The sequence below is a fragment of the Camelus ferus genome, chromosome 12 (genome assembly GCF_009834535.1).
Source record: "Camelus ferus isolate YT-003-E chromosome 12, BCGSAC_Cfer_1.0, whole genome shotgun sequence".
NCBI classification, from domain to species: domain Eukaryota; kingdom Metazoa; phylum Chordata; class Mammalia; order Artiodactyla; family Camelidae; genus Camelus; species Camelus ferus.
The window spans coordinates 41101236-41119662 of record NC_045707.1 but is presented as its reverse complement, the minus strand read 5'-3'; the positions used below and the strand labels follow the sequence as shown (position 1 = coordinate 41119662).

Below are 18427 nucleotides of genomic sequence, written 5' to 3'. Positions count from 1 at the left end.
CTGTCCCATGAGTGATTGGCTGTACGTTGGTCGCCCTCAGAATGAATGCCCTGTGGCTTTCACTTGTGTTTTTACATGTTTTTCTAAGCTCAGGGAAGTTTTAATCATGAGTAAAGCATGCCAAGAATAATATATTCTCAGGCCAATTTATATATTTCTAATGCTTGTTTTTAAGGTAAAATCTACAAAAATCCAGTGTATGAAGACTTTGATTTCACAGAGGCACCCATGTTTACTCAGCCTTTGGTCAACACCTACGCTATAGCTGGTTACAATGCCACCCTGAACTGCAGCGTGAGAGGAAATCCTAAGGTACCATTTTTTTTAGCACATTAGTTAAATTAAGAATTAACCCCAAAGTCCCTCTTTTGTATTTGCCATGCTATAACTAGAAGCAGACCTTCTAACTGCTATCGGTGTCTTTTTCTGGGATACGGAGGAGGGTGCAGGGTAGTGGTCGTGAATAATTATACTATTTAAATGTATGAAAATGTTTATATTTCTTTACTGACTAAGGGATTCTAAGGAAAAAACCAAACCACCTATTTTAAAAAGAACTGAGAGATAAGGAAACAAGTAATATGATGTCACCTGAAAAATTAGGTGCTAATATTGATGCATCGAGTTTTCTGTAATAGTGTAAAGCAAATGATGATACTGTAACACAAGGCAGCATACAAAATGTGCTGTGATAAGGGCACAGGGTACCAGGAAGGGAGAGGTTGCATTTGGTTGAAGAGCTTTACAAAGGTTTCATGTTGTTGGCACTTGAAAAGAGCAACAAATGAATGAATGTTGCCCATAGGGCTGTCTGCCCCTGTTTGGCACTGAGGGAAAGTGCCCTAGAATTTGGAAAAATTGCAAACAGCAGTATTTTTTCTGCATGTACCATAAGCAGATATCGAGAAGTCAAAAGGGGAAGCCAGGCTGAGGATTGGAGGAAGCTGCTGAATCCATATTTAATTGGAGGTGATGTTGGTACTTTCCAAGTGGGAATGACCAGGAGGCAGAGAAGAGCATTGCGGAGCTTGGGAGAAAGACGAGGGCTGTGACTCTTGTTTTGGGTGACCCAAGCCTGGGGATGCTACATTCCATCCCTTGAAGTTGAAGCTCTAAACAGGAATATCATTGAGGAAAGAGAATAGCGAAGCGAAACATCAAGGACCAAGGTGTGAGCCTCAGGGAATGCTCCCATTTGAAAGGCGGGAGGAGGGAAAGGATGTGTGAAGGAGACTGAGAAGTGCTGTCTCTTGGGTCTGAGCAAGACAAAATCATATAAGAGATGGAAGAGAGTGTGGAGGGTGTGCATTTACAGAAGGAGGAGAAGGCAGTATGAAAGAGGAGTGTAGGATCTGTGGTATTAGCTGTAGTTTAGAGGTCAAGGAGAATGGAATGACCTGCCCAGGCGGTTGGATCATTATTGATCTGGGATTCTCTGATTGGGGTAGATCCATCCATTGCCACTGGATGATGAAAACAGATGTCAGAAGAGAGGCTGAATGGTGAGGAGGCATAAAGCAGCCTGTAAAGAATTAGAAAAAAATGTCAGGAAAAAGAAGTAGAGAAAATCGGGGGCGGGGTGGTGACACCTTACGGGGATTCTCTGAAAACCACTGAGCAGCATACACTCTCTAGGATGAGTAAACCTCATGGACCTGTATATCAAATTTAAACATAACTGAATCTGTTTGGGAAGATTGCCTCCGGGCTGTCCCCTGAACAAATCCGGCTTGCTTCTGCAGAACTGTTCATTTGCTTTCTTGTCAAGCATTAAGTAGAATTTGTTTTGAGAGAAACAAGTGTTCAAGTTGTGGATTTCCTAGATGTAGCATTTTCTTTCTAAGCCATGCTTTAAAATTCTGTCACTGGCTTTGATGGTCTATCATTAGACTAAGTACAGGTATTGTTTTGACCTAATTTGCTTCAATCTTCAGCCCAAAATTACCTGGATGAAAAACAAGGTTGCTATTGTGGATGACCCAAGGTACAGGATGTTCAGCAACCAAGGGGTCTGTACTTTGGAGATTCGCAAGCCCAGCCCCTATGATGGAGGCACTTACTGCTGCAAAGCAGTCAACAACCTTGGGACAGTGGAGATTGAATGCAAACTGGAAGTGAAAGGTATGATATCCCAGATCTCATGTAGACAGAAATGAAAGGAAATAATTTAATCATTGTCCTTCCTGCAAAATCCAAATTGCTTGCCAACATTCCTGGGGTGGTGAAGGAAGAGGGGAAAGATTTGGGGAGAGTAGACATTTTCACATTCTGCTTTCACTCTGATTTATTTGTGTTGCTACTTGATTATTTAAGTAGACTTACTTTTATCTCTTGCAATTCTTGTTAACTAAAGGAATATTGATTTCAATGGATTGTGGTATGCGCATAGCATAGTGACAGTGTATAAAGTCAAGAGGGTATTATGTTGGTGATGTAATCCATCTTAATAGATAAATAGAAGCCTAGTGTAAAAACTCATCTAATGAAACTACAATTAAGGAATTTACACTATTTTAAATTAGTTTACTATTTTTGTGAAACTTTCTATATATAAAGTTTGCTAATTTAGTGTTTAATATTACACATGCAGAATTTAGCATACACATATTATAACCTGTTCCTTTTAAAATCTCACAGGAGAATGTCCATTTATAGGTATTCATTTCATTTATGCTAGTTTTCAGAGGTGTTGCAACTAATGTAAACCAAGAAAACACAAAGATTTATGTGGTAGAAAAATCTCAGTATAATTGTCATCTTAATCAATTTTCATATTAATTGAGTGTAATTTTTATACTGAAGTGTTTTTTTTTTTTTTTTTTGAGCAAAAAAACCTACTTTGGGACACCATGAAAACTCCTACAGCTGAGTCACTGTTATGAGATAATAGGTTACATGATCCTAATGTCTTTTCTCTCATTCTTACTGTATTATATTGCCAACTTGTGATAACCAAAATCCTTATTTTTCCTACCTCTCTATAATGAAGAAATTATAATCTAAAATCAGAAAGATACCTTTGTAAATATCTATTTTAGAAAAAACACAGTAAATGCTTAGGGTATTTATGTAACAAAAACAACAACAACAATAAAAGAGATTTTCAGTCCTAACTCTAGTGTAAATATAGTAGAGAAACTTCTTGAAAATTTTTTTCCTTCTATAACTTTAAAAACCCAGTATTGTTTCTTTTATGATTTTTTTCATCCTCAGATAGTATAGTATAGTAGATTCATGATTGATAGGAAAATTTTTTTTTCATTTTTTGCCTCTCAACTATAAAGCATTTAACATTCTTAGAAAATTTCAAACCTTACTATTATGCCTATAGTAAGAGCTCTTATTAGTTCTAAGTTATCGTTGGTATTTGTTTCAACATCTAAAATAAAAAACAAAAAATGAAAACCCAGTACCACTTTTGTGTGCTTTGAAAATAACTGAATGTTGCCAATGATAGAAAATAATGATTTCATAAATGGTTCAATATTTGGGGCCCTCCATGTAAGTGAATAATGTTACGCATATTAGTGATATATTCTTTATAGTAATTGTATAGTAAATTGTATAGTAACTGAATTCAATAACATAAATAACATATTCTGGTACATAAGTTCATAAGTTATCAACTGAAATATTGGTATGAGCTTTTGGTTCCAAAAGTAAAGCCAAGATTGTTTATCATCAGATTGTTATCTGAAAATAGGTGACTTGAATCAAGTTAAGCTGTGAAAAAAAGGTAAGACTGTCAACCAAGAATAAATAAATACTGGTGCAAATATTCTAATTCTGCAGTGATATATCAAGGAGTAAATACCCCTGGACAACCAGTCTTCCTGGAGGGGCAGCAACAGGTTTAAAAAGTTCATATCCCACTGGATATTTCTTCTTTCTGTTCCATTCCTCTTACATGAAATCGCACTTTGCATGTAAAGCTTGTCTTTCTTATTTGCTTTTAATTGTATTTCTTAGCAGCTCATGGCATACAGTGGTTATGCCATGAACAAGGAAGGCCAAATTATTCAAGGATACTAGGTCACATAGGAACTAAGTTTCGTGAGAAAACTAAGTACCGTACCACAGGTCCCCATAAATAAAACCAGAAACTCATATTTGAAGATGACCTCATTTTAGATATGACTATCAAAATTTGAGAATCAATGGTATTTCTTTGGTATCTTCATTTTCAAGTGTAGAGAGAGATGTTCTTCCTTTAAGTTAGTCTCCAGTGTAGGTTTATTAGACTCATGTTGAAATTCAGAAAACTGAACATTTTTAAATTGTGAAGTTATAGAAAAACTGTTACGGGCATTTTTGATGGGGAGATGACCCAACTTAAAAACATTTGAAATATTTGGTTCTAATATTTGGAAACTTTCCTATTTAAGATTTTCCAATGAAAAATTCACTAGTAGACTATCTATAACCCATATATCTGTTGAATATTTTTGGTATTTTCATGGGACCAAGATAATTTCATATATTCATGCACTTACAAGACAATTCTGGGCCCCATAACTAAATATATTGAGTGATGATGACTGAGTCTTACAGTCTATGTATGATTCACCCCCATCTGGAAGAGTGAATTTAGAAGGTCTTTGGGGTTGGGTTGACAACCTGATGTCAATGCTAATGACATAGACTTATGCCCAAGTTTATAGTATATATTCAGTATAGTATCTCTGAATTCCCAGAGATAATGTCAGCTTTCAAAAGAGGAAAGAATTAGGACTCTCTCTATAGTTTTTAGGGTATCTGTTAGAGTCACTTTCTAGCCTGTTTGTTTAAGCCTTGTGTTTATTTAGGTCAGTCATATACTGTCAGTTTAGAATATAATATTATAGAATATGCCGGTCTAATTTTTATATCCACTTGATAATTTTGCCTTTTAGAATTTCAACATATATATATGTATACTAATGCTTTGTCTATTGTCCATGTTTTTCTTTTGTTGAAAAACAAAATATATATATGTTGTAGGGTTTTTTTTTTTTTCAGCTAATGGTTTGGAAGCTCTTACCATAATTATTCACTGTAGAGTCCAATGGGCTCTGCCACCTGTTCAGGCAAAGTGGTTGTGCATATTAATAAATGTTTTACCAATTAATGATCCTTTTGAAGTGACTGGATCCCTTCCCTTCCTTCCATGCGCTTCTATTTTCCTGTATTTTTCACCTGACTAAGGATTAATGAAATCACCTCATCATAATCATGACCATAATTTCATCCAGCAAGTACTCCTTTTGGTCTTAGCACTTCATTAATGCTTACAACGTCTCTCTCTCTTTCTCTCTCTTTTCCTTAGTTGTAGCACAGTAAGGATTTTTGAATGTGTATTATCATCTAAGGTAAGCTTTCATATGGTTTTGGCATATGAAGCTTATGACTGTCATAAGCCATACAAAGCCTGTGGAGTATGGCATGATTTTCATTATGTAATCCAATGAAAATAGACTCTTTAAGATCTCTAACGTGGTAGTTCTAATGTGTATTTCAGCATCTTGCACTAACAGCTAGTACTTACTCATCACAACAAGCTCCTGTTGACATGAAGCAAGTTGTTGAATGCAGTAGAGCATGAACGAAAGCATTTAATGTAGATGAAAATGAGTGGTACTCAAGCATTCTGAATGCTTTGCATCAAGGAATGGACATGTACATACGTGGCATCATTTCTACCAATATGTGACTTGAAATTTTTTTTAAAAAAAAGGAGAATGACTTTCTCAAATTTGCATTTAAGAAATTTTAAGAATGTTCAAATGGCATGCTGTTTTTGTCTGGACGTGAATTTATTAGCAAGTAGTGAAACACTTCTCTAAAGGACCATGAATTTTTCTGGTTTCATGGGTTCTCTTGTGAAGGGTACTTTTATTTTTTAAATATAACTCAGAACCACAGAAGGTAAGTATAAAATGTTAGTAGGTGTTTTTCTTACCTTGGACAGGTTTTACCATTTTTTTTCCTTTAAAAATTTTTTTTATTGATGTATATTGATGTACAATACTATATAAGTTTCAGGAGTACAACATAGTGATTCAGAGTTTTTAAAGGTTATACTGCATTTGTAGTTATTATAAAACAGACTTTACTATTTTTAACAAAATATTTTCAATTTTTGCACATTTGACAAAAGTTCAAGGAGTAGTCCCTTTTTGTTTTTCTTTTCCGGTGTCCTTGCATCGGAACTCTTTGAACTTAATTAAAAAGAACATTAACAAAGGAAACAGTGCTTCTGCTGATTCATAAAATGATTTGCATTGATTTGGCCATTCAGTCAGAACACTTAAATTGTCTATAGAAGAACCTCAGAATCTCTCAAAGAGCAATAAATACTTTCCCACCAGTTAGGAATTTAAACTAAGACTGAGTAACAGTGGGGAACAAAGAAAGGCTATGGGTCTGCGGGGAACATGTTTTTCCTTCTAGATGCCAAGTGCTTTAGATTCAAATGTACTAAACCCGGGAGATTTCCAAGTAGAGACTGAATGAATCTTTGTAACTAACTGGAACATAATTAGTCACATTTCCAGGCAGCTAGTCAAGAAGTATTATTTCAGGGATTTTTCACATGTAGACGGTTTTGACTTTGCTTTTTCCTTCTCGTCCTTTCTAGGTGGTCTTTCCTTCTGCAGGCTCCTCTTGCAAGGTGTGCCTCCTAACATTATTGATTCATATTTGAGAGACTTGCAATCAAGCAATCCCGAGGAATAAGGGCCCAGGCACTGCCTCTGCACTCTACTGCTTTGAAATCTGGTTGCCATGAGAAAGCATTTTCTGTGTTTCCACCAGGCTCCCAAGTGTGATCGCTTTCTTTCCTCCTAATGTTGAAGAAAAAAAAAATGTTTGCACAGATTGCTTAATTAAAAATTGCAAACAAAATCTCATTTGAAGTTAGCTTTTTGATCATTGTTGTCTGTGCTTGGTCACTGTATTTCCCCAGAAAAGCAAGCTAGAGAATAAGCAAAAATAGTTACTTTATTTTAAAATAATAGGCTCTAAATGATTTTTCCCCCCAGAGTAAAGAAACAGTACAATACACCATAATAGAATCTTGAAAATCCATCTTTCTCTTGATCTAAGAGATTTTTTCAAAGCAAAAAAGAGTTGTTTATTTCACACAACCTGGCTTAACACCAGTGGACCTGTGTGTGCCCTTTTCTCAATTTAATTCACTGCAAGACTTTTTAAAAGTCTTTCAGACAAGTTTTCTCAACAGAAGGGAAAATGTATTCTATAAATGGTACAATAAATCTGAAGTGTTTATGATGAAATGACAGTATTTGTTTATGTGTTTGGGGTTACATGATCAGGCAGAACTGAGGACAAAGGCTGGGAGCCAGGATGCTACCAAAGTCAGGCCTGACCCAAATCATGTCTGTGGCACAGCATGCTGGCCGAGTCTACCAGACTTCCTGCCAAAACAGCTAGTCACAGTGATGGAGAGTGGTTGTAGACTCCAGAGCAGTTACAGATTCAGAGTTTGTTGATGGCATCCATTCAGATTGATGGAAAATCTAGAAGCTGAGAAACATTTGTACAAGCCTGTAATCTTTTCAGCAACATCCTTCACTCTTTCTGTTGTTACAGAGAAAGTTTCAGTTCAGGGAGTGGAGTAGCTGTGTGAGTAGGGTACATCATCATTGCTTTCTCTCTTACCTTCCTCCCTTTCATTCTTTTGGTGTTTTGTTATTCTAGGAGCTAAATACATTGTGACCTGTAAGTAGACTACAGCGTCCTGGGACAGCATTTTAAAATATCTGCTCTGTTTCCTTTCCAGATTAAAGCTGGGAAGATGTGATGGTGGTCAGGCACCTGGGTTGATGTGGGGCTCATGAAGGGAAGGAGTGGATGATGCAGGTAGTTGCGGTACTTTGGGGACCAACGAGGGAAAACTTGAGGTCTTGTTCAAAGTCCTGGTGTATGTGTTATTATCAATGTATATAGATCACACTAAGATGGAGTACAGGACATGCCACATGATTTTACTTTTCTAAATCAAATTAAATATGACTCTGAGCTCCCCACCAGCCAGGGAGACTGAGAAATTCTCTGTCCTGCTTCGGGGTCCTACCTCAGGCTCTGGATCAACCAGAATCTTTCCTGGTGCCTAGAAAATGGAGAGAAGGAAAGGCCTCTGGTTTTCAGGCTACACTGGTGACTGCAGAGCAGCCCGTGGTCCAAGCCAGTATAGTCCAGCCAAAGACAGGTGACTCTGAAGCTTTCTTGACAAGCGTGGACCTGGAGTCTTCCAACCTCCAAGGCCAGAGCATGGCTGTTTACCTGCTACTTTTAAAGATGTTTTTGTGGGAAGACTGGACAGTTCTACCACTTACTATTAGCCTTGGACTTGGGCAAGAGGGACCACTACACTCTGGCCCTCCTGTAACCATTATCTCCCTCCGCAAGGCAGGGAGGCCATGGAGCTTAGGGGATGTGCCTACTTAGAACCCTTACCACAGGGTTCCCTCTACAGGAAGGGGGCTTCCTGTAGACTGTACCCAAGTCTACTTTTAGGGACCTGTGGGCCTTCTCCCTGGGTCCAAACCCCCAAGGAAGAATCATGTGACCAGTATATACACCCTGAAGCCCAACGGGTGGCTTAGAGGCACCTGTTTGCAGTTAGGGGGAAGTAACTAGAGCTTGTGCAAGAGGCGGGGCATCCACACACATGCACCTGAGACCCCTCATGGTTTGGGGCAAGAGGAAGCAGGGTGGGAAGCACAGGGAGGCCCAGGACTGGCAGTGAGCCACAATATTCTGGCAAGTATCTCTGAAGAATCTGGTAATTCTGTATTCAAATCTGGCCTTCCATGTCCTTATGAAGGTATCCCCATAAAAATTCGAGGATGCAACTATTTTATTAACCTTCTATTAGCTTGGTTTATAACTTCTAAATGTCTATGTATATAAGCCATGAAAGTGAGGGGTCATCGGCCCCCAACCACCTCTGTTCCCTTTCCTCCCCATCCTCCACCATCTAACATTGCTCTCACCACTCCATCACCGCTTCCTTCTCCCTGCTCACCAAACACCAGGCCTGACCCTCCATCTGCTTCCTCACTTAATTCCTTTCAATGGAATTCTAGAAATACAAATTTAGCCTCTTTTTCCTAGGAGTAGAGAGTAAGGAAGAAGAAAACAAGATAGTCCTCTTCCCAACTCTCCGTATAACATTACTTGATTCTAAATTGAACTCTACATTTGTTTTATTTCCTTATTTTAGCTGGGTCACTAATTACCATCCTTGTACCAAAGATTCAGCTGATTGGTATGGGTAGGTATTTATAAAATCCTTTGTAATTAAACTTTGATAACTTAGAATGGACTGGAGAAGCAAACCCACTAATGGAATGACCAGTTCTCCTGATGCTGTCACCACCCTCTTAAATTCAGTTGATGATCTCTGTCTGTCCCCAGACGCCCTGGCTTGCACAACCTCTGGCCTAGCTGAATATTTTTCTTCTATCTGGAGTAGATTACTAGGGACAGAATTCCAGGGAGGTAGCAAGGCAGTTAAATACTCCCCGAGGGGTCACTCAGTGTGACTTGGGGCACTGGCTGACTCACATCTTTAAAGGCAAAAACCTTGCACTCAAGTGCATAATTGACCATAACTTCTTTTTCTTCCAAGAAATAGCTTTAGAGAGACTCTTTCTGTTCTTTGTAGATAAACACACAGGCAAGAGATTCCCTCCTTCCAGTATTCTACTCTCACCTTCATCCTAGTCTTGGAGACCAAGAAAACATCTTTAAGATATCATACACCAATTTAAGAATCTTGGCTCAAATTTTTTTTTTAGGTTAATGAAAAAAAAGAAAAAAAAATAATTATCCAGACTTTGTAAGGCACCCTCTTGGACAACAGGGACAAAGAGTAATTGGAAGGGAGCCATGTTTCAAAATAAATCAAAGTCGATTTGAAGTCATGTGGTCATTTGGAAAATTCCAGGCAGTAGAGAGCCAAATAATGTGTCCCCTGCAGGCTATGGGATGAATTCCCATTAGGCTGGTCATCCACTGGGGGTCACTGTAATTCAGTTCCCATTCCTGCACTAGGAGGTAGCACTATGTGGGAGGCAGGTGGGGTAATGGTAGAGGTTGCCAAGAAGGGCAGAACCTCTCTATGTAGGGTTATTTTTATGTACTTCTTGATAGTTCATGGTTAAGGCTCAAGAAACTAGCAGTAGAAGCAAGACTTCATTGGTGAGACAAGTTGTTCCTTGGGTCTTTTCATGATTATCAAGTCCTCATAGTGGCCAGCATGGACTCTGACCCAAAGTCTGCCTTTAATAACTCCACTCCCTGAGGAAGTTAAGCAAGAGTGATGGACCAACTGGGAGGGTGTGGCAACAAAGGGCTCAGTGAAGGCCAAGACCAAGGATCACCTCAAGTAGGAAGGAGGAAAGGAGGAAAACACATTATTATTTGGACAGAGGGAAGGGCAGTTAAGAGCAGCGAGATGAAGCTAGAAACAACGTCACTGGGCAAGGAACTAAAGAAAGAGGAAATGGCGATGAGAAAAATCAATAATAGAAGGGAAAGAGCACCTGCTTCTGTGCTTCACAGGCATTATCTCAGTCACAGACTCCTCACCCCGTCCACCTCCACTGCATCCCCTTTGGCAGAAGAAAGGAAAACCTGGCACAGGGCGTGAAAGCACAGCCTTAAACCACTGCCACAACCCCTCATATGCTTATTCATTAAAGTTTATCCACATGTTCTTCTCCAGGATATGTGAGTTATTTAATAGAAAAACAATTTTTTCTTCCCATATCTTCAAAGGGATGTTGTTTCAGGTATATTGTCAGGGAGTGAAAGATATCCCAGTCTGGGAAGCCCAGCATGATGTCAGAAAAGTCTCATCAACAATGAACAACCAACACCCTCACTGAGGACCAACAAGCAGATCGCAATTCCACTATAGATAGTATTACATGATCAGTTTATATGTATACATATATTAAAAAATAGAAAATTTTAGTATCTATCTGTCTGTCCATCTATCCATCCATCCATCCCTTCTTTGCCTGGAAAGAACGGGCTTAAGCAACATTAAGTGAGTCAACTTGGTCTTTCTCATCCTTTAATTGTGCTCAGCTGTGTCTCTCCTCAATCTGTCTCATCCAACTTCCACCTGGGGCTCATGAGACCTGCTCAGAGCCGTGCCTCCACCCAAACCTCCTAAGACTGAATCTGCTTCAGCCCCTCTTTGCTCAAAATGTGGCCAACTCCCTGCAGCATCGGCATCACCTGGGAGCTTGTTAGGACTGAAACTCCCCTCCGCTCTCATGCTCCAGACCTGCTAACTAGAAACCTGCATTTTAACAGGATCTCCAGATGATTCGCATTGCAGGCTTGTCTGTGTTGGAGAGGTACGGCTCCCACCCTCTTTGTCTCTAGTTCCCGGCATGACTATTTATTTGGAGTCATTCTCTTTCAGCTGTCTCAGAGGAAAAGATACTCTGATTGAAGTATCCCTTCTAAAGTATTCCTGATAGTGACCTAACCCAACGTGGAAATGTGACCTACCCTGCTCATCCCAAACCCCAACCCAAAGACAGGAGTAATTCATTGTGGGACTTGAGACACGCCAGATTTCCCTAGAAGGAATTTTTCAGGAAAGAGATTCCTTCTAATGCTCCTCAAATCGTACCATGGAAAACATTGTAAAGCAGTAGGATGAGAACTCAGAAAAGGATAATAGAAAATCGTTAAAGGATATAAATAGGACAGACTGCTAAGAACTGTGTCTCTGAGGGAAATCAGTTTCCTTAACCCTAAACTGCTTTCACAACTTCAGATAAAAAGCACAATTACAACATCTCAGGGATACTATTGTGAAATTTGGTTTTCTGATCTTGTCCCGGAAATAAGGCATTTTTAGAGAGGAGAGCAAAGGTTTTCATAAATCTCTTATTGAACAGTGCATGTCTGCTTTTATGTGAGAGAGAAATAAACTTCTATTTTGTTTATGTCACCATGTTTGGGGGGTTTTGTTGTAGGTATCTGAACATAAATCCAACTTACTGTTTTTCTATTTCTCATGGATTTTTAGGAATTCTTTATATAATCTGGGTACTATTCAATATGGATTTTTACTGGGGGGAAGTTATAGATCAGTGGTAGAGCACATGCTTAGCATTCATGAGGTCCTGGGTTCAATCCCCAGTACCTCCATTAAATAAACAAATAAACAAACCTAATTACCTCCTGCCGCCCCAAAATTTTTTTTTAAATATGAATTTTACTTGAGAGAAATACCTTTCCCAGTTTATGGCTTGCCCTTCCATTCTCTTTATTTTTGCTGTATATTAGAAATTATCTGTAATATAGTTCAATTTATTAATCTGGAAAGGGATTTTTCTTTGGATTATTCATGGCCTTGTTAAATTAAAAGATAGGTATATCCAAGTTTACCGTACAGAAAACCAGCATAGTTAAAAGTGGATCTCTGTGACTCCAGTTCTTTTCCTGCATTTGTCAGCATCATTTTTCACGTTAAAGATTAGGAGGTGTATATTCCATGCATGGTTTGGTCTGCAGACACCCTCATATGGCTCTAAGGAAAGAATTGCCAAACTTTTTTCCATAAAACGCCATCTGGTCTCTGTCACAACCACTGAACTTTGCCTTTGGAGAGTGAAAGTAGTCATAAAAAATACGTAAGGCATAAACATGGCTTCATTCGTGACATTGAAATATGAATTTCATGTCATTTTGTGTCACACACACAAATTTAAAAAAATTTTGTCATTAAAAAATGTAAAAACCATAACTAGCTTATGGACTGTATGGAAACAGGTGGTGGGCTTGGAAGTAGTTTGTTGGCCCATCTCCAAGGTGTTGTGGCAGATCCCGTGGGACAAACTGCACCTGCTGATAGCCGCTGCCCAATACAACTATCATGAAAGCAGTATCTGAGCTTATTCTGTGCCTTAGAGAACTGCATACAAATCAGAACTGTGAAGTGCAAAGAAAAGGCAAGTGGTAGGCTTGTCTCAGGTTGTGCAAAATAATGTTTATGACAGGCCGTCCCCTGTCAAATGGGTGCACTGTGAGGTAAGGGGGTAGTGAATGGCATTGTGCGACAAGTGTGCTTGCTCCACGGGGCAGTGGGAGGATTCGGCCTGGACCCTTGTCCCGTGTGCCCAGGGAACGGTGTGTGTAAAAATACCGTTTGCTATGGGTATCAGATGCTCTGAAAAAGAGGCGTTTGGGTTTCAAGTCCCCTTGTTTAACGGTGTTTCCACCTCCTGATTTGCAGTTCCGACACCTTGAAAACTGAACCCTGAACCCGCAAGAAAGGGTTCTCTAGTCCTAATACATGTCAGGCAGGGCCCCTGTCCTCAGGATTGGAAGAACTGTGCTTGTATGTTTATCAAGCAGGACCTCTCTTAGGGCAGATAGGGCCCCCTTGTCGGTGACCCAAGACGGGCAAAGTCATGTTCTCACACAACACCCCGCTCCCCTAGGCTCTGCAGGCGGAGGCGTCCTGCAGAGAACGGAGCTGTGCGCACCGCCGCGAGTCAGTGGAACCAGCTTCCTAACTGTTCTGCTAGCCAGACTGCCCTCAGGGTAGCGTTACCAGCCGTCCCTGTAGAAGAACCGGCCCTTAAGAGGCAGGTGCATCACGCTCTGGGGGGAAGTCTGGGCCCTTTGCAGCGCCAATTGTAAAGCTACGGTCGACTAGGCCCCTCATGGAGACCCGGTGGCCTGTGTGAACCAGCCCCACCCGCCCCGACCCCTCGCGGGCCGGCGCCTGACCCCTCCCCCGGGCTCTCCCCGGAGGCCCCGCCCCCAGCGGCCGGGCGGCTCTGGGACCGGCGGCGGGCTGGACCGGCGAGTCCCACCCGGCCGGCGCAGGCCCGGGCCGCGAGCCCCTCCCTCCACCTGTCCCCGCCCTGGCGCCCGGCGCAGCTGCGCTCGCTCGCAGCGGCTGGGCCCGCAGGCGGCCATGGCGGCGGGCGCCGGGGGCAGGCTGGCGCCGCGCTGGCTGAAGGCGCTGGCCGAGCCGCTGAGCGCGGCGCAGCTGCGGCGGCTGGAGGAGCACCGCTACAGCGCCACCGGCGTCTCGCTGCTCGAGCCGCCGCTGCAGCTCTACTGGACCTGGCTGCTCCAGTGGGTCCCGCTGTGGATGGCCCCCAACACCATCACCCTCCTGGGCCTCGCCATCAACCTCCTCACCACGCTCGTGCTCATCTCCTATTGCCCCACTGTCACCGAGGAGGTAGGGCCCGCCGGCCGCCCGTGGCCCCCCAACTGCTGTCCCTCGGAGTTCCTCACCCGAGCCCAGCCCCGCCCCGCCCCGCCCCGCCCCGCCCCGCCCCGCCCCGCCCCAGGTGCGCCGCTGGAGGCGCCCGGGGAGCCCACCGCGCGGCTGAGCCTCCCAGGGCCGCGGAGGGGCGGACATCGACACTGTCCCCGCGCCGCGTCCGCCCCGAGCCTTCCGCAGGCAGCCTGGAGGCTGTCACGCCGCTACGCAGTCCCGTGTCCACCCCGAGCCTCCCCCAGAGGACAGAGGGGCTGTCAAGGTCACTGCTCCAGTCCCAAGACCACCTCCACTCTCTCCCGTGGCGTCGGACAGGTAGTCTCAGCCACTGCGAGCTGGGGAGCTGCCTGCCTAGCTGCCAACCCATCCCGCGCCAAGTTGGGAAAGGGGTGGCAAGCAGTCGGTTACTTTGCACACTGGCGACTGAACACCCCCAGCTCCGTCCGGGCTGGCCCCAGGGCTTGTGGTCAGGTTGGCCAAACACGAGATGCCCTTTGGACACTTGTGTACTTAACCGTCTGTTTCTCAAAGGTTGAACGAATGATCTTGAAACCAGTAGGATCAAAGATTAAGTTACTTCTAAAAGCTTTCTTCCTCTTTGCTTCATTGACTTTTTTGTGGAAAACAACGTTATTAGCAAGGTAATAATCCTTATCATCAGGGATCATAAGAGCCAACAGACTTTAACAATGTGTATTTGACCTATGTTCGAAATAAGAAGAGTAAATTAACGTGGGCTTTGGACAGCTGGTCATCAGAGGCACTCCTTGGTCTAAGTGTGATGGGGATAGAAGGCAGAGAGGGCTACTCCTACCTACAGCTTTTCAGAGTACATAGGATAAATACTACATTGCACGTTCTGTGACATTGCTTTCTTTTCTTTGCCCTCCAAATAGAGAACTCGGTTTATCATCATATTTGGGTATAGGTCCTGTGAAGTGGAAATATTTCATGCCTTCCATATATGGGATCCATTTAAAAAAGTATTTGATGAAGCCTACATATCTTGCGGATTGATGGATGTTTATTATATGTGATTTTTTGGCAAATGTTTCCATTGTTAATTCATTTCCGTAGTGTTAAAAAAGAGTAAGTTGCAGCCTGTTTGAAGAATTCCTCAGAGGCAGTGTGCCAGACTGTGACCAGGTTAGAAGTGAAGACTTGGTTTTAAATGTGGCTTTGCCACAACGTGGGGAGACGTATGGGTCGGCTTTCCCTGTGTGACATAGTAGTAACACTAGCCAAACCCATTTCATGAGAATGCATTGAGGACTAACTGGTATATTAAATGCAGATAAATAAATGTGAAAAAATAGAATTTGTTCAACAGACTAAAAATATTAGTTACTAAAAATATACTGAAAACATAATAAAATTTAGCTTTTATTGGGCCTAGATTTGGCTAATAGCATTTGGATGTTTCTGATATTTACCAGTTAAATTGTGAACTTTTCAACATTTTATTAATTTAAGAACCATTTATTGAGTATTTCCAAAGAACAGGGCATGCCAAGAAGTCCAAGGGATTCAGTTTAGGGATGTCAAGGAGGGCATGATAGAACAGGTAGAATTATGATTGGTTAATTTATAGGCTAAGCCTCATTTTTTTCTTTTAAGAGGTGGGGTGTGGGGAGAATTCGAGGCATTTTAAAAAAAATCAGAATGATCTAAAAACGAGGAGTAAGTGTTAAAATAATAAAATGAAACTGAGAAGAGTTTCTGAAATGTGATTAGATCCTGCACATGCTTCTAAGTGACTGAAGCAGTGAGAGAAAACACGACTACAGGGTTCACATTTCCTGTTTGATAAAAATCCCAGCGATAGCACAACACAAAAGAAGTGTAGCAGTTCAGACTATTTTGCTTTCAGGCCACGGAGCTAGTAAATGACAGGACCTGGCAGGATTCAGATCTAAGTTGGTCTGTCTCCAAAGTCATATTCTTTTTTTTTACCACATACCACCACCATCTGCAGTTCCTGCCTTTATCTGTGTAATATGTAGGGAAAATACCTTGTGTTTCATTTAATGTTATCAGGTATGCAGAGTGCTTTCATGTCCATTGTTGCATTTGTGTCCTGTATCAACCCAAGGAGGCTACCAATTTTTTCCCTTCCTGGAATTGCCTTCCAACCATTTTATTGTTTCTTCTATCCATCCATCCTGAAATAACAGTAGCATACATTTTTATTAAGAGGACATTGAGGCCTGGAGGATTACGTGACTTTAACCTGGCTTAGAACTGGTTTTCTGAGACTCAGTCTTAAGAATGCATAGCGCTTTTTCAGTCTTGACAGATTGCTTCCAGAAATGGTACGTCCACATGTAGGATGTAATGCTGACTACATATCTATAGTAATAATAAAATTTGATCTATTTTTAAAGTACTGTGTTGATTTCTAGGACATAACTGGGTATGAAGGGAAATGAACAGGAAAAAATTAAGTGATTTATATTAAGCTTCTGCAGTGGTGCTCTCAACTGCATTTCACATCACTATTATGTTATGGAAGTTTCCACTCCAGCCAAATTGAAATACTTCCTATGGCAAAGATTTCTCTCCTTCTTGTCCCTCTCTTCTCTCCTTCTTTTTCCTTTCTCCTGTCCTGCCTCATCTTTCAGGGTGCAGTCCTAATACTACCTCCTTAGGAAATTTTTCTTCCATCTCGGGAGTCAAATCAACCACTTAATCCTATAACTCCAGTAATTATAACAATTATAACTAACATTTACCAAATATTATTTATGTCCTAAGCATTAATTTAAGCTACTTTTGTCTATTATCTCATTTAATCCTCTCAACAACTTTATGAAAAGGTACTATTATTATCCTCATTTTATAGATGAGGAAACTGAAGAGAAGTAAATTAACCTCTTTAAACAGAGACCAGGATTCCAAGCCAGAAAGCTACTCTTCCACCCCGAATCTTTGTAGCTTCTCCATTTTATTTTGGTTGTGTGTGTTGTGTTACGTTTGGTTGTGTATTTCCTTATTGAGCAGGACCATCCACCATACTGTAAGTTCTGACAGCGATCGCCCATTTGTACATTCTCCCCAGCACCTTGCCTTGTGTAAAGCCGATGCTTAGTGACTGTTCGCTAAATTATCGATTGCATGAATGAAATACCAAACTGTCATCTTGGGAGATGATGTTTTTCCACCGTCATGCAGCTTTCACTGGTCTTAGATTAAATACTTATCAGTTGGGCCTGGAAAATTTTAACACGAGTTAGCAAGAATCAGGGCAAACAGAAAAACAAGAACTGAATTGCGTCTCCCTCACCTTGCTGAAGCAGTTCTGTCTGAATGCTACTCTGTACGTCATCCTTGGCCCCCATTCCTTGGCTGCCTAATCCTAAAATAGAATCACAGACTCCGGTTTGAAGGACCTGAGAGCTTCTTTAATGCAGATCCTACATTGGAATATGAGAAAACTCAGTAATTCGAATCTAGTTTTCAGGCTCCAGCTGAGTAGCATTCTCTACCACAAAACACTCATATGCTTGTTTTTGACTGGGATAAACTGTGGCTCCATTCTCTTTTAAGCTTATTCGAGTAAATATTTTTGCTCTGCCCTTTTGATCTGTGTTGATAAACTCATGTCAATGCTTCTGTTAAGAGTGTGTTTATAACAGATAGGTGCCTAGCACAGGGCTAGGTCAAAGGGCATTAGATAATTTCTTTCATTTAAGATAATAGGAAGTTGACCAAAAAGCAAGCATATCTGAGGGAGTCAGAATGACCTTAAGAAGTGGTTTATCTCCTATCTGATTCAGATTAGAGTTGCCTTTGCACTATATAGTAAAGTTATTGTTGGGGGAATAATAAGAAAAGGCAGTAACTTAGTAAAATTCTTTTATAGGTTTGGTTTTTTTTGAAATCTAGAATATTTCCTTTTTGTCACCTCTCTCCCTCTTTTTTTAAAACGGCTCAGTAACTTATCAAGCATCATGTATTACGGCAGGACCCTTGTTAGGGAGTGATCTCTTACTAAAGAAAAAAACAAATAAATAACCTGCACAAGGTGAAAGTTGTAGAAGCAGGACAGGGCTGGAGTGAGGCAGGCTCCGAGAGCAGTAAATGCGTCCTCAGGCTCTGCAGCCGTGGGGCCTCACTTGCCTCCCCCTAACCCAGCCCTGTCTAGCAGGAGCCTCG

At 41.3% G+C, this 18427-nt stretch overlaps 2 protein-coding genes across 33 annotated transcripts in view; both read left to right on the top strand.

The window, feature by feature from the left end:
• Window positions 1-6893, top strand: part of MYBPC1 (myosin binding protein C1) — an 82745-nt gene extending 75852 nt beyond the window's left edge. For 28 of the 30 annotated variants that reach the window (XM_032493517.1, XM_032493518.1, XM_032493506.1 and 25 more), the window contains 5 exons: window positions 176-312; window positions 1935-2121; window positions 3793-3851; window positions 5306-5348; window positions 6617-6893. In XM_032493517.1, coding sequence (XP_032349408.1) covers window positions 176-312; window positions 1935-2121; window positions 3793-3851; window positions 5306-5311 — 389 coding nt within the window. In that variant the 3' untranslated portion in view covers window positions 5312-5348; window positions 6617-6893. Of the gene's footprint in view, window positions 1-175; window positions 313-1934; window positions 2122-3792; window positions 3861-5305; window positions 5349-6616 lie in introns of all 30 variants that reach the window. The other 2 variants (XM_032493503.1, XM_032493512.1) reach the window with 2 other exon arrangements.
• A 6936-nt stretch (window positions 6894-13829) lies between these two features.
• Window positions 13830-18427, top strand: part of CHPT1 (choline phosphotransferase 1) — a 26291-nt gene continuing 21693 nt past the window's right edge. Inside the window, exon 1 of one of the 3 annotated variants that reach the window (XM_032493500.1) lies at window positions 13830-14230. In XM_032493500.1, coding sequence (XP_032349391.1) covers window positions 13958-14230 — 273 coding nt within the window. In that variant the 5' untranslated portion in view covers window positions 13830-13957. The remainder of the gene's footprint in view (window positions 14231-18427) is intronic. The other 2 variants (XM_032493501.1, XR_004324694.1) reach the window with 2 other exon arrangements.